General features: G+C 45.6%; 1 protein-coding gene across 4 annotated transcripts in view; it reads left to right on the top strand.

The window, feature by feature from the left end:
• The window catches only part of LOC135067902 (TOG array regulator of axonemal microtubules protein 1-like), a 74,837-nt gene extending 58,875 nt beyond the window's left edge, over positions 1 to 15,962 (top strand). For all 4 annotated transcript variants that reach the window (XM_063964579.1, XM_063964556.1, XM_063964564.1 and 1 more), the window contains 7 exons: positions 2,316 to 2,418; positions 3,175 to 3,267; positions 4,743 to 4,878; positions 6,418 to 6,523; positions 14,665 to 14,900; positions 15,042 to 15,200; positions 15,827 to 15,962. In XM_063964579.1, coding sequence (XP_063820649.1) covers positions 3,213 to 3,267; positions 4,743 to 4,878; positions 6,418 to 6,523; positions 14,665 to 14,900; positions 15,042 to 15,200; positions 15,827 to 15,947 — 813 coding nt within the window. In that variant the 5' untranslated portion in view covers positions 2,316 to 2,418; positions 3,175 to 3,212 and the 3' untranslated portion in view covers positions 15,948 to 15,962. The remainder of the gene's footprint in view (positions 1 to 2,315; positions 2,419 to 3,174; positions 3,268 to 4,742; positions 4,879 to 6,417; positions 6,524 to 14,664; positions 14,901 to 15,041; positions 15,201 to 15,826) is intronic.
• The last annotated feature ends 283 nt before the right edge of the window (positions 15,963 to 16,245 follow it).

A 16,245-nucleotide genomic window follows, 5' to 3' on the forward strand; every position in this document is an offset into this window, starting at 1 on the left:
ACGTGAAGTCAGTTCAGACACTGCCAGCCTGAGTCAGGTCATTCCCCTCATCAGGCTTTTGCAGAAGAAGCTGGAGGCATTGAAGAAGGAGCTAAAAGGGAGCGATTCCGCTAGGCATGTGGGACTTGTGGATGCAGCCCTTAATTCGCTTAACAAGGATTCACGGGTGGTCAATCTGTTGAAATCAGAGCACTACATTTTGGCCACCGTGCTCGATCCTAGATTTAAAGCCTACCTTGGATCTCTCTTTCCGGCAGACACAGGTCTGCTGGGGTTGAAAGACCTGCTGGTGACAAAATTGTCAAGTCAAGCGGAACGCGACCTGTCAACATCTCCTCCTTCACATTCTCCCGCAACTGGGGGTGCGAGGAAAAGGCTCAGAATTCCGAGCCCACCCGCTGGCGGTGATGCAGGGCAGTCTGGAGCGACTGCTGATGCTGACATCTGGTCCGGACTGAAGGACCTGACAACGATTACGGACATGTCGTCTACTGTCACTGCATATGATTCTCTCAACATTGATAGAATGGTGGAGGATTATATGAGTGACCGCATCCAAGTAGGCACGTGACACAGTCCGTACTTATACTGGCAGGAAAAAGAGGCAATTTGGAGGCCCTTGCACAAACTGGCTTTATTCTACCTAAGTTGCCCTCCCACAAGTGTGTACTCCGAAAGAGTGTTTAGTGCCGCCGCTCACCTTGTCAGCAATCGGCGTACGAGGTTACATCCAGAAAATGTGGAGAAGATGATGTTCATTAAAATGAATTATAATCAATTCCTCCGCGGAGACATTGACCAGCAGCAATTGCCTCCACAAAGTACACAGGGAGCTGAGATGGTGGATTCCAGTGGGGACGAATTGATAATCTGTGAGGAGGGGGATGTACACGGTGATATATCGGAGGGTGAAGATGAGGTGGACATCTTGCCTCTGTAGAGCCAGTTTGTGCAAGGAGAGATTAATTGCTTCTTTTTTGGGGGGGGTCCAAACCAACCCGTCATATCAGTCACAGTCGTGTGGCAGACCCTGTCACTGAAATGATGGGTTGGTTAAAGTGTGCATGTCCTGTTTTGTTTATACAACATAAGGGTGGGTGGGAGGGCCCAAGGACAATTCCATCTTGCACCTCTTTTTTCTTTTCTTTTTCTTTGCATCATGTGCTGATTGGGGAGGGTTTTTTGGAAGGGACATCCTGCGTGACACTGCAGTGCCACTCCTAGATGGGCCCGGTGTTTGTGTCGGCCACTAGGGTCGCTAATCTTACTCACACAGTCAGCTACCTCATTGCGCCTCTTTTTTTCTTTGCGTCATGTGCTGTTTGGGGAGGGTTTTTTGGAAGGGACATCCTGCGTGACACTGCAGTGCCACTCCTAGATGGGCCCGGTGTTTGTGTCGGCCACTAGGGTCGCTAATCTTACTCACACAGCTACCTAATTGCGCCTCTTTTTTTCTTTGCGTCATGTGCTGTTTGGGGAGGGTTTTTTGGAAGGGACATCCTGCGTGACACTGCAGTGCCACTCCTAGATGGGCCCGGTGTTTGTGTCGGCCACTAGGGTCGCTTATCTTACTCACACAGCGACCTCGGTGCAAATTTTAGGACTAAAAATAATATTGTGAGGTGTGAGGTATTCAGAATAGACTGAAAATGAGTGTAAATTATGGTTTTTGAGGTTAATAATACTTTGGGATCAAAATGACCCCCAAATTCTATGATTTAAGCTGTTTTTTAGTGTTTTTTGAAAAAAACACCCGAATCCAAAACACACCCGAATCCGACAAAAAAAATTCGGTGAGGTTTTGCCAAAACGCGTTCGAACCCAAAACACGGCCGCGGAACCGAACCCAAAACCAAAACACAAAACCCGAAAAATTTCAGGCGCTCATCTCTAATTGCTAGTCATTGCGCTGAGGAGTAAGGAGTGTGTGACTGTGCTCCAGAGATGTTTCCCCCAATTAAGCCGAATGTTCACAGGATGTTGAGTGCTGCCAGGGGGAAATATAAATTTCCCTGGGAACTTCCAGGACAGGCAGCTGATGTCTTTCCAGGCATTCGGACCTATGTCCAGGTGAGTGGTATTGGCTTCATGTTTATCCCATGTTGGTTTTATTTATTCATCGCAGAAATATGTCTGTGGCCTGTGCATGTTTTTGTTTTAAAGGATAGTTTGTACTTTCGCTAATATAAGTGTATTATATTATTACGAACCATCTCCTGCTGTCCTGTTGAGCGTCATCCACTCTGTTACACAGTATATATAATAATGTATGTTCTTAGTTACTTATGCTGGATCCTGTATGTATCTGCTTGCAGCTGCCTGCAATTCCTGAGATTCCCCGTAGACATTATGGAAGATGTCCAGATGCTGAAGGCCGGAATTCGGCCTGTTATAACATCCAACTGCCTAAATTGTCTGGTAAATACAATTTTATTCTTCTGTCTGCGGACACCATTCATATAGACTAGTGCTGCCGGGGCCGTGGGTCTCATCTATGTGCTAGCAGCCAAATATTATTTAATTAGACAAATGGAGTTTATGGAGGCTGTCAGAGAACTTGGGTCCGCAGAGATGTGGAAGCCAGCATCCAGGGAGTGGTAGAATCCCGCCCTCCACACCTGCCCCAGGGACATCCCTTTTGGGATCCTTTACAATTCATTTGAGTGTGTGTGTGTGTGTGTGTGTGTGTGTGTGTGTGTGTGTGTGTGTGGGTGTGTGTGTGTGTGTGTGTATATATATATATATATATATATATATATATATATATGGTAATTTATCAGCCAGTGTCAGGTGACTAGTGTACCTTTTAAAAGCCATGGAGTATGTGGCAGGTACACATTAAACCAAGTAGGCATATTTGCAGTTATATTATGTGTGATACAGTTGCTAGGTTTTAATTTTTGAGACTTTGTGATAGTGTAGGACCTGCACGAAGGTGGGGTACCTTGGCGATCGGTTTGCAGGCTTCCGTGCATTGGCCAATTCACTAACTAAACCCCCATCATTTATTTATTGATGTTGTGAAGATAAGTGAGCTTGTTTTGGTGAGTGCTGAACTTTCTGTTTGTGTATATATATATATATATACATATATATCTGTTCTGTGTAAAATACATCTGTGTATGTCAGCGAATAAGAGAGGTCCTCAGTTTACTGTACATTTTACATCTGCAGAGATATATAATCCAGTAGTAATAAGACCATCAGGACAGATGGAGATGGAGTGTATCAAACCTGCGCCTCCAAAGACTAAGGCGGCCAAACACCGTAAGTTTTTGTAACATTTCAGCCTCTGTCGCTTTGTAAACAGAAAACGCTCTATAGTATTTTATGCTGAGACTTATTCCAAGGGTGATCCACTCCAGCCATTAACATACATTTCTAATATAAAGGTGTGTACACACGGTGAGATTTTTTCTTTTGATTTTGACTATATAGTCAAAATCGCAAGAAAAGTTAGTGCAAATTCTAAGGTGTTATGCCGCTTGCGATCCCGATTCGATCCCGATGCGCGGTCCCGCCAGGTCGGTATCGCAAGAAAAGATAGACTGTGCAGGCAAGTCAATCCTTGCTAGATTGGTGTACTATCTAGTTCATCTCACATGTCAATTAAATCTCACATAAGCCAAAATCTCACATAAGCCAAAATCGTAAGCACACATAGTCCATATCTCAAGAAAAGTAAGTCAAAATCAGTGGTGCTGGGCTCCGGGGAGTTCATGGAAAATCGCAAAGTGAAAATCGGGCATAGCAAGGATCTCACCGTGTGTACACACCATAACTGTGGTTCTTGCTGTGACCCATACCAGCCAATAAGGTGTCTGATTAAATTGTCTACACCGAACTAGACGGACTAGCAGAATGTCAATGTCCCTTACCGTGACAGAGCTATGCCCACCAAATATTATGTTCTCCTGGCATCTCCGCCTGCAGAATTCCCAATTGTTCATTGTTTATGAACACTGCGATGTTTCAGTGTCACCATTGGCACTTAGTGAGGAGAACATGTTTGGTAATGATAGGGACAGTGGAAGAATGGTTCCAGTTGAGTATATGTGTATTTAGTCTAACCCCCACCCCCAGAACATCATGAAGTCACAAAGAAGGGGTTGGGTCAGGAACACCTAGCTGGGTGCTGGGCGTGTGTCCCATGTACGCCCTGACCAGTTCCACTGCAAGGTACCATTCTAGGTAGCCCACAAGCTTGGAAAAGGGTGCCACTGGGGCAGAAATGGTGCCCTATCGCCCCTACAGTCCCTGGGTGGTGCCACTGGTTGCACCCCTCTCCCTATGACCCTGCTGCCGCCAGACAGCCTAGTAGATGCAGACATTATGCCACATCCCCTGTGATGTGGGTGGCTTGGGGCCATGATGACATGCCCTCCACACTTGTCCCTTGGATGTCCCTGTTGTGAGCCAAGTATTGCAACTTTACCTACTTGCACGCCTGCGCCAGTTACAAACATGTAACTGAGTCCCAGAGCTTTGTGATCTGACATCTGCAATTCTCTGCATAATGACTGTGGTAGTATTACATAGTCTTCTAATAATCACCTGCACCAGGTGTGTGAGGGAGAGGCCTTGTGTGAGGTCTGACAGCACAGCCCATCTTTCCTACAGCTAAGTGTAACTAGTCCATGAGCTGAGGATGCTATCAGTGATCCTTGTGTAATATTCATGTAACTGCTGCTGGTGACCCTGCAGTGTCTGACGTGTATAACACCTGTATGTATTGTCCTCAGCACCACAACGCTCCAGCAAAGTCCGCCGGTCCGCTAGTCACTGCCCGGAGGCCACTCGCCCATCTGTGCCCAGAGAGCTGCCCAGTTCGGTCCCGTCTCTTGGTGATGCACTAAATTTACTGTGTAACAATGACTGGTAAGTGAGGGACAGGGGAGGATCAGTGCTGGGTGTTGTCACCTTTATCTTATGCTAGCCTCATACTTAGGTTTAACAATGAGTGATAGTCTAGTTGTCACTCGTAACTAATCTTACATGGTGCTCCAACCAATCAGCTCCTGTCCTGTGATTGAAAACTGACCGTTAGGAGCTGATTGACTGGAGAACCATTTTTTCATTGTTAAATTTGGCCTAAGTCTGTGATTATAAATTAGCATTGGTGCCATATTTCTATACAGACATTTATAGATCTTTATACTATGTATGGAAAAATGTCTAATAGACAATGTGTGCTGCCATACCAACCTACAGTAAGTCATTGCGTGCTGTGCACTGGCCTCAATGACATCTAAACATTAGTCAACAATAAATAAAAATAAGCAGAGTTACTATGAAATAATTTACATGAATCCGTTGCAATGAACAGTAATACCACTTTTCCACCTCTAAGCATGGGTCGCAGCCGGGAGCCTGACACGTGTGCTACCCGGCTGTGGCCCGTGCTCAGCCCCCTTTCCCACTGCGCTCCCAACTCGGCATATTGCCGGGTTGGTGACGCTGCTGGCGACGCGGCAGGGGTGGCACTGGGAGATCACATGATCTCCCAGCACCGCCCTTCCATAGACTGTGAACGGGAGCCGTGTCGCATCAACACGGCTTCCGTTTACACTGCACAGCTTACCGGGTTGAACTCGTGTTCAACCCGGTAAGCTACCAGGGTAGGATTCCCGGATCACTTGATCCGGGTTGACCTTTTCCACTGAAAAAACATGGGTAAATGCTCGCCCCTGTGCATTTACCCGTGTTTTTTGAGCTAGTGGAAAAGGGGAATTAGTAAATCAATCCATAGTCATCTAGAACAGGGATTCTCATCTCCGGTCCCCAGCAGGGAATATTCAGAGAATAAATTTCGATGGGTGCAACTGCTGATATATAGATAAGGGTATCCAGTCTCTAGGTCAACAAGACTTAGGTCGCCAGTGTCTGGGTCGACCATTATTGGTCGACAGTAACTAGGTTGACAGGGTTTCTAGGTTGACAGGGTCTCTAGGTCAACATGTTCTAGGTCGACAGGTCAAAAGGTCCACATGAGGTTTTTTTTAAAAAAAATCTTTTTTGGAGCTTTTTCATACTTTACGATCCACGTGGACTACAATTGGGAACGGTAACCTGTGCCGAGTGCAGCAGAGCCAGGCACCTAGCCCGAAGCATGGCGAGCGAAGCGAGCCATGTGAGGGGACACAGTGCACATATTGGGGTTCCCGGTCACTATATGGCGAAAACTACACAATTTAAAAAAAAAACCTCATGTCGACCTAGAGACACTGTCGACCTAGAACCCCTGTCGACCTAGTTACTGTCGACCATTAGTGGTCGACCTAGACACTGTTGATCTAAGTGTGGTCGACCTTGCATACCACACCCATAGTTAAGTCTACAGTATATGTGTGTATATAGAAATAGAGTGATGATCTGCTGACCAGGACTTCTCAGGATCTGCTGTTTTAATGTTTTCAGGGAGAAAAAGATTGAGGGCATCAACATGGTGCGGTCCCTGTCCGCGTCCCATCCCTCAGTCGTCCTGGAGAGTCTTCATGCCCTCATCGTTGGGCTGACCATAGAGGTAAAGATATTTTCCATCTGTTTGGAGTACAGATTACGTAGTGCTGGGTCTCATTGTCCATCACTCTCCTAGATCTTCTCCCTGAATTAGATTTAGTTTATAGAGATACATCATAGGGCAAAAAAGGCAAAATAATACAGTCTATCGTGATAAATCCTGATACCGAGAGTTGCCATAAACTTGCATATTGTACGGATTAAAGGTGACCGAAAGGAACCAGCTTTTCTTTTTTAAATCCCCATCTTACAGTGCGGGAGGGAGGTTACATCCAGCATGTCCTGTTTCTGAGGGGGTGTGGCTAACCCTGATGGTGTGGCCATGCCTCGATCTAAATAATATATATTTGTCCTAATGTGCTGACGAGGGATGGTATCCCTCCCCCACCTGGCTCGGCGGGGCTCCCCTCCATTCCCCTCAGACTGGCCAAGCACATGTCATCTCTACCTGTCCCACCCCACTTAACACACCTGGTTATACATTGGGTAGGTATGATTGCATTCTCAATATGGGTAGATAAGTTGCAAGCATAGTGCTACATTGATTTTCACAGTTAAAGGAATTTGTGCATTGTCTTTTGATGTGATTCAGTATTCCTCAAAATCAGTAGCAACATAGGGGGTAATTCCAAGTTGATCGCAGCAGGAATTTTGTTAGCAGTTGGGCAAAACCATGGCCCTCATTCCGAGTTGATCGCTCGCAAGGCGAATTTAGCAGAGTTGCTCAGGCTAAGCCTACGCCTACTGGGAGTGTATCTTAGCTTCTTAAAATTGCGACCGATGTATTCGCAATATTGCGATTACAAACTACTTAGCAGTTTCAGAGTAGCTTCAGACTTACTCGGCATCTGCGATCAGTTCAGTGCTTGTCGTTCCTGGTTTGACGTCATAAACACACCCAGCGTTCGCCCAGACACTCCCCCGTTTCTCTGGCCACTCCTGCGTTTTTTCCGGAAACGGTAGCGTTTTTATCCACACGCCCCGAAAACGCCGTGTTTCCGCCCAGTAACACCCATTTCCTGTCAATCACACTACGATCGCCGGAGCGAAGAAAAAGCCGTGAGTAAAAATACTATCTTCATTGTAAAATTACTTGGCGCAGTCGCAGTGCGATTATTGCGCATGCGTACTAAGCGGAATTTCACTGCGATGCGATGAAAATTACCGAGCGAACGACTCGGAATGAGGGCCCATGTGCACTGCAGGGGGGGCAGATATAACATGTGCAGAAAGAGTTAGATTTGGGTGGGTTATTTTGTTTCTGTGCAGGGTAAATACTAGAGATGAGCGCCTGAAATTTTTCGGGTTTTGTGTTTTGGTTTTGGGTTCGGTTCCGCGGCCGTGTTTTGGGTTCGACCGCGTTTTGGCAAAACCTCACCGAATTTTTTTTGTCGGATTCGGGTGTGTTTTGGATTCGGGTGGTTTTTTCAAAAAACCCTAAAAAACATCTTAAAACATTGAATTTGGGGGTCATTTTGATCCCATAGTATTATTAACCTCAATAACCATAATTAACACTCATTTTCAGTCTATTCTGAACACCTTACACCTCACAATATTATTTTTAGTCCTAAAATTTGCACCGAGGTCGCTGGATGACTAAGCTCAGCGACCCTAGTGGCCGACACAAACACCGGGCCCATCTAGGAGTGGCACTGCAGTGTCACGCAGGATGTCCCTTCCAAAAAACCCTCCCCAAACAGCACATGACGCAAAGAAAAAAAGAGGCGCAATGAGGTAGCTGTGTGAGTAAGATTAGCGACCCTAGTGGCCGACACAAACACCGGGCCCATCTAGGAGTGGCACTGCAGTGTCACGCAGGATGTCCCTTCCAAAAAACCCTCCCCAAACAGCACATGACGCAAAGAAAAAAAGAGGCGCAATGAGGTAGCTGACTGTGTGAGAAAGATAAGCGACCCTAGTGGCCGACACAAACACCGGGCCCATCTAGGAGTGGCACTGCAGTGTCACGCAGGATGTCCCTTCCAAAAAACCCTCCCCAAACAGCACATGACGCAAAGAAAAAAAGAGGCGCAATGAGGTAGCTGACTGTGTGAGAAAGATAAGCGACCCTAGTGGCCGACACAAACACCGGGCCCATCTAGGAGTGGCACTGCAGTGTCACGCAGGATGTCCCTTCCAAAAAACCCTCCCCAAACAGCACATGACGCAAAGAAAAATAAAAGAAAAAAGAGGTGCAAGATGGAATTGTCCTTGGGCCCTTCCCACCCACCCTTATGTTGTATAAACAAAACAGGACATGCACACTTTAACCAACCCATCATTTCAGTGACAGGGTCTGCCACACGACTGTGACTGAAATGACGGGTTGGTTTGGACCCCCACCAAAAAAGAAGCAATTAATCTCTCCTTGCACAAACTGGCTCTACAGAGGCAAGATGTCCACCTCATCATCATCCTCCGATATATCACCGTGTACATCCCCCTCCTCACAGATTATCAATTCGTCCCCACTGGAATCCACCATGTCAGCTCCCTGTGTACTTTGTGGAGGCAATTGCTGCTGGTCAATGTCTCCGCGGAGGAATTGATTATAATTCATTTTAATGAACATCATCTTCTCCACATTTTCTGGATGTAACCTCGTACGCCGATTGCTGACAAGGTGAGCGGCGGCACTAAACACTCTTTCGGAGTACACACTTGTGGGAGGGCAACTTAGGTAGAATAAAGCCAGTTTGTGCAAGGGCCTCCAAATTGCCTCTTTTTCCTGCCAGTATAAGTACGGACTGTGTGACGTGCCTACTTGGATGCGGTCACTCATATAATCCTCCACCATTCTATCAATGGTGAGAGAATCATATGCAGTGACAGTAGACGACATGTCCGTAATGGTTGTCAGGTCCTTCAGTCCGGACCAGATGTCAGCATCAGCAGTCGCTCCAGACTGCCCTGCATCACCGCCAGCGGGTGGGCTCGGAATTCGGATTTGGGATTTCGAAGAATGCACAGTTCTTTGCTGTGCTGCTTTTGCCAGCTTGAGTCTTTTCATTTTTCTAGCGAGAGGCTGAGTGCTTCCATCCTCATGTGAAGCTGAACCACTAGCCATGAACATAGGCCAGGGCCTCAGCCGTTCCTTGCCACTCCGTGTGGTAAATGGCATATTGGCAAGTTTACGCTTCTCCTCCGACAATTTTATTTTAGGTTTTGGAGTCCTTTTTTTTCTGATATTTGGTGTTTTGGATTTGACATGCTCTGTACTATGACATTGGGCATCGGCCTTGGCAGACGACGTTGCTGGCATTTCATCGTCTCGGCCATGACTAGTGGCAGCAGCTTCAGCACGAGGTGGAAGTGGATCTTGATCTTTCCCTAATTTTGGAACCTCAACTTTTTTGTTCTCCATATTTTATAGGCAGAACTAAAAGGCACCTCAGGTAAACAATGGAGATGGATGGATTGGATACTAGTATACAATTATGGACGGACTGCCACGGTTAGGTGGTATAAAAAAACCACGGTTAGGTGGTATATAATACAATTATGGATGGACGGACTGCCTGCCGAGTTCCGACACAGAGGTAGCCACAGCCGTGAACTACCGCACTGTACACTGGTTGATAAAGAGATAGTAGTATACTCGTAACAACTAGTATGACACTATGACGACGGTATAAAGAATGAAAAAAAAACCACGGTTAGGTGGTATATATTATAATAATAATACAATTATGGATGGACGGACTGCCTGCCGACTGCCGACACAGAGGTAGCCACAGCCGTGAACTACCGCACTGTACACTGGTTGATAAAGAGATAGTAGTATACTCGTAACAACTAGTATGACACTATGACGACGGTATAAAGAATGAAAAAAAAACCACGGTTAGGTGGTATATATTATAATAATAATACAATTATGGATGGACGGACTGCCTGCCGACTGCCGACACAGAGGTAGCCACAGCCGTGAACTACCGCACTGTACACTGGTTGATAAAGAGATAGTAGTATACTCGTAACAACTAGTATGACACTATGACGACGGTATAAAGAATGAAAAAAAAACCACGGTTAGGTGGTATATATTATAATAATAATACAATTATGGATGGACGGACTGCCTGCCGACTGCCGACACAGAGGTAGCCACAGCCGTGAACTACCGCACTGTACACTGGTTGATAAAGAGATAGTAGTATACTCGTAACAACTAGTATGACACTATGACGACGGTATAAAGAATGAAAAAAAAACCACGGTTAGGTGGTATATATTATAATAATAATACAATTATGGATGGACGGACTGCCTGCCGAGTTCCGACACAGAGGTAGCCACAGCCGTGAACTACCGCACTGTACACTGGTTGATAAAGAGATAGTAGTATACTCGTAACAACTAGTATGACACTATGACGACGGTATAAAGAATGAAAAAAAAACCACGGTTAGGTGGTATATATTATAATAATAATACAATTATGGATGGACGGACTGCCTGCCGACTGCCGACACAGAGGTAGCCACAGCCGTGAACTACCGCACTGTACACTGGTTGATAAAGAGATAGTAGTATACTCGTAACAACTAGTATGACACTATGACGACGGTATAAAGAAAGAAAAAAAAATACCACAGTTAGGTGGTATATATTATAATAATAATACAATTATGGATGGACGGACTGCCTGCCGACTGCCGACACAGAGGTAGCCACAGCCGTGAACTACCGCACTGTACACTGGTTGATAAAGAGATAGTAGTATACTCGTAACAACTAGTATGACACTATGACGACGGTATAAAGAATGAAAAAAAAACCACGGTTAGGTGGTATATATTATAATAATAATACAATTATGGATGGACGGACTGCCTGCCGACTGCCGACACAGAGGTAGCCACAGCCGTGAACTACCGCACTGTACACTGGTTGATAAAGAGATAGTAGTATACTCGTAACAACTAGTATGACACTATGACGACGGTATAAAGAAAGAAAAAAAAAATACCACGGTTAGGTGGTATATATTGTAATACAATTATGGATGGACGGACTGCCTGCCGAGTTCCGACTGCCGACACAGAGGTAGCCACAGCCGTGAACTACCGCACTGTACTGTGTCTGCTGCTAATATAGACTGGTTGATAAAGAGATAGTATACAATACATACAACAATATACTACTATACTGGTGGTCAGGCACTGGTCACCACTAGTCACACTGGCAGTGGCACTCCTGCAGCAAAAGTGTGCACTGTTTAATTTTAAATTAATATAATATTATGTACTCCTGGGGGCTCCTGCTATAACAACCTGCAGTGCTCCCCAGTCTCCCCCACAATTATTATAAGCTTTGCCTTTTATACATTGATGTGCAGCACACTGGGCTGAGCTGAGTGCACACAGACTGAGTCACACTGTGTGACTGGCTGCTGCTGTGTATCGTTTTTTTTCAGGCAGAGAACGGATATAGCAGAGAACGGATATATTATATTAAAATAAATAAAAGTTAACTAACAACAACTGCACTGGTCACTGTGGTAAACTCTGTCTGACTCTGCACAATCTCTCTCTCTCTTCTAATCTAATTTCTAATGGAGAGGACGCCAGCCACGTCCTCTCCCTATCAATCTCAATGCACGTGTGAAAATGGCGGCGACGCGCGGCTCCTTATATAGAATCCGAGTCTCGCGAGAATCCGACAGCGTCATGATGACGTTCGGGCGCGCTCGGGTTAACCGAGCAAGGCGGGAGGATCCGAGTCTGCTCGGACCCGTGAAAAAAACATGAAGTTCGTGCGGGTTCGGTTTCAGAGAAACCGAACCCGCTCATCTCTAGTAAATACTGGCTGCTTTATTTTTACACTGCAAATTAGATTGCAGATTGAACACACCACACCCAAATCTAACTCTCTCTGCACATGTTAAATCTGCCTCCCCTGCAGTGCACATGGTTTTGCTCAACTGCTATCAAAATTCCTGCTGCGATCAACTTGGAATTACCCCCATAGTTGGATGGTCTCTTCAAGGTTGCTGGATCTCAGATAGGAAATCAGCTGCATAAAGGTTGCCAATTTTGACTATACTTTGTACTAGATAGTACACTGGATAGTCAAGATTGACTTGCCTGCACAGTCTATCTAGCCTTGTGATACCGACCTCACGGGACTGCGCATCAGGATAGAATTGGCTGCGTAAGGCACAATTCCTGTTCCAGATCACTCCCCTCACAATACCAGGCTGCTAGAAGAATTATTTGTTTTGTGTGAGCACTTGTGTTCATCTCCGCATTGGTCTCTTGTGTTCCCCAACCACCTATGTTTGTGTTACAGTAAATGTGGAAGAGGGATGTTGGAACATTTACATGTACGGAGCACTGTTACTAATAGTCACATGTACGGAGCACAGTTACTAATAGTCACATGTACGGAGCACAGTTACTAATAGTCACATGTATGGAGCACAGTTACTAATAGTCACATGTACGGAGCACAGTTACTAATAGTCACATGTACGGAGCACAGTTACTAATAGTCACATGTACGGAGCACAGTTACTAATAGTCACATGTACGGAGCACAGTTACTAATAGTCACATGTACGGAGCACAGTTACTAATAGTCACATGTACGGAGCACAGTTACTAATAGTCACATGTACGGAGCACAGTTACTAATAGTCACATGTACGGAGCACAGTTACTAATAGTCACATGTACGGAGCACAGTTACTAATAGTCACATGTACGGAGCACAGTTACTAATAGTCACATGTATGGAGCACAGTTACTAATAGTCACATGTACGGAGCACAGTTACTAATAGTCACATGTACGGAGCACAGTTACTAATAGTCACATGTACGGAGCACAGTTACTAATAGTCACATGTACAGAGCACAGTTACTAATAGTCACATGTACGGAGCACAGTTACTAATAGTCACATGTACGGAGCACAGTTACTAATAGTCACATGTACGGAGCACAGTTACTAATAGTCACATGTACGGAGCACAGTTACTAATAGTCACATGTACGGAGCACAGTTACTAATAGTCACATGTACGGAGCACAGTTACTAATAGTCACATGTACGGAGCACAGTTACTAATAGTCACATGTACGGAGCACAGTTACTAATAGTCACATGTACGGAGCACAGTTACTAATAGTCACATGTACGGAGCACAGTTACTAATAGTCACATGTACGGAGCACAGTTACTAATAGTCACTTAGGGTGTGATACGGGATGCCGGCGTTCAGGACGCCGGCGGTCAGAATACCGACACCGGTATCCCAACAGTGTATATCCTGACAGTGCCTTGGAAAGAATGTAACACTATCTTTACTCTCCCCATAGCCTAACCCTAATTCTCCCTTCCAGCAGCCTAACCCTAACCTCCCCATCCCGCAATCTAACGCACCCCCACGCAGCTTAGCCCTGACCTCCCTCTCCAGCAGCCTAACCCAAACCGTTCCGCTATTATTATTCTTCTTCTTCTTATTATTATTATTATCATCCTTTATTTGTATGGCACCACAAGGGGTCTGCAGCTCCCATTACACAGTACATAATCAAATGAGCAAACAAGAAAACAACACTTACAGTACAAGACAATATAGGACAGTTATGGAAAACCAGGGGTCAGGTGCCATCAAAGGGAGTAGGGAGTATAAGATCCATCCCACAGCCTAACCCTCCACACTCCCCTCCCGCTGCCTAACCCGCTGCCTAACCCGCTGCCTAACCCGCTGCCTAATCCTGTCACTTATACATTACAGTGTAACATGAACTCTGCATACGGTCCCTGAGATATAGGTGTCTAACATGGTCCTGTACAGTGATTGCAGCAAATATGGGGAAGTCTTACTTACTGACACAGTATTGTTGTTGTTGTTGTTGTTGTTTAAAAGCCTTTGATACATTTAGCCAAAACAAGAAGAGATAAGTTCAAGATTGTAAAATGTTGGTTGAAATGAATTTGCCCTTGTTAACAGCAATTGGCCTAATGTGGCATTTGGAGAGCAGAAGAATGACCTCTTTCCTGGGTTTCCTTGTGTGTCTTATATAATATATCTCTTATCACATATGAAGGATGGATGCTGAAAGCCGGGGTTATTTTCCCCTAACTTTCTGTTTGCACATTCTGTAGTAAAACCTCTATTTATACATTGCAGGTGAAGAACTTGTCCTCCAAAGTCTCCCGAGCAGCTATTGGGTGTTTAGCTGCCATGTTTGTACACCAGGGGAAGAACATGGACAGAGAAGTGGAGCGTTGTGCACTTGTCCTCCTATCCAGGGCGGGAGACTCCAACCTCTTCATACGGGAGGAGGTGGACAAAGCGCTACAGGCCGCGGTGGAGAATGTGACACCAATACGAGCTCTCACGTCCCTTATAAATGGAGGACTAAGGTAAGGTCACACGGTGGTGAGATTATCACTATATAATCTACGTCTGGATTATATTATGTACAATTAGCCGTTTGTGTTCTATAGTTAGTACTCGGACACTTGTCGTGCTGGTGCTGATATCCATTCATGTTTCATCTGTAGCCATTTGAACGCTGCCATCAGGAGTTGTGCAGCCAAACACATGTGTCATCTGGTGGAGAGACTGGGACAGAGGCGCGTTCTATGTGGGCAAGGGGCCATCACCGCAAGAGCTATCCCCGCAATAGCACGGTGTGTCCAGGATAGCTCTCAGGACACCAGGTTAGTAGTCTGCTGTGCTCCCGCATAGGGAAATAGGTGATGGTGCTCCTCAGAGATTTTACAGTTATATTCAGTGGTACCACTACGTGGGTGCGGCCACTCCTGGGTGTCACCCGCCGAAGGGTGACATCAAAATGCCAGCTCCTCTTCAGCGACAGGAGCCGGATGTTGCAGTGTGACATTATGTGCAGTACTCGGCTTCTGTCACAGTGTAGGAGCCGGCACTGCAGACAGACAGCCTCCAAGGGCAGACCAGCATCTCCGGGGCCCCTGAAGGAACAAAAGCAGGGGTCAGGGTGTGAGAACCCGCCCCCTTCCCACAAAGCCACACTCCCTTGTTAGCAACACGCACACACATGGAGTATTTCACCAGCAACGGGTGTCACCAAGACTAGTGATGCCCCTGGTTATAATTATCCGCGCTCCCTTCTGTATTAGAGGGCAGTGTGAGCAGGTGGCACAGCCATAGACAGCAGCCCTTGTCCTCCGCTGAATGATTGTACAGGAGAATAAGGAGCGCTTGTAGGTGTTGGCCCAGGCCGATGCCTCTATGTGCTTATGTTCAGGTCATATCCCTGGTCTCAGTATGGCTGATTGCATAGTTACACACATGTTCTCTGTTGCAGGTTCTATGGCAGAAAGATGCTTCACTACCTGAGATCTCATCCGGACTTTGAGAAAGCCCTGCACAGATATGTCCCAAGCAGGGAACTGCAGTATATAAAAGATATATTAAAACGTCTGTAAATAAATGTTATATAACTTGTGGTTTCATGTACTTTTGTGGTAAGTGTGCATCTTATATAGTGTGTAGAGTAAGAGATACACAAGACTTCTTATTAACTACTTCTATGTCAAGCACTTGGGTAGGATAAATGTATAATGTATTCACCCTCTCACCAGCCACAGGTAATTATTCTACTACATCTCTGCACCAGTTACAGTAACTTTACTGCACTCAAATGTGGTGTTTTTATGTAATGTTAGGCATACTGTTATACACTGGTTCAGTAAAGAAATGTATTTTTGATTTGTAGTGTGAGGT

This window comes from Pseudophryne corroboree, chromosome 1, assembly GCF_028390025.1.
Source record: "Pseudophryne corroboree isolate aPseCor3 chromosome 1, aPseCor3.hap2, whole genome shotgun sequence".
Lineage (NCBI taxonomy): Eukaryota > Metazoa > Chordata > Amphibia > Anura > Myobatrachidae > Pseudophryne > Pseudophryne corroboree.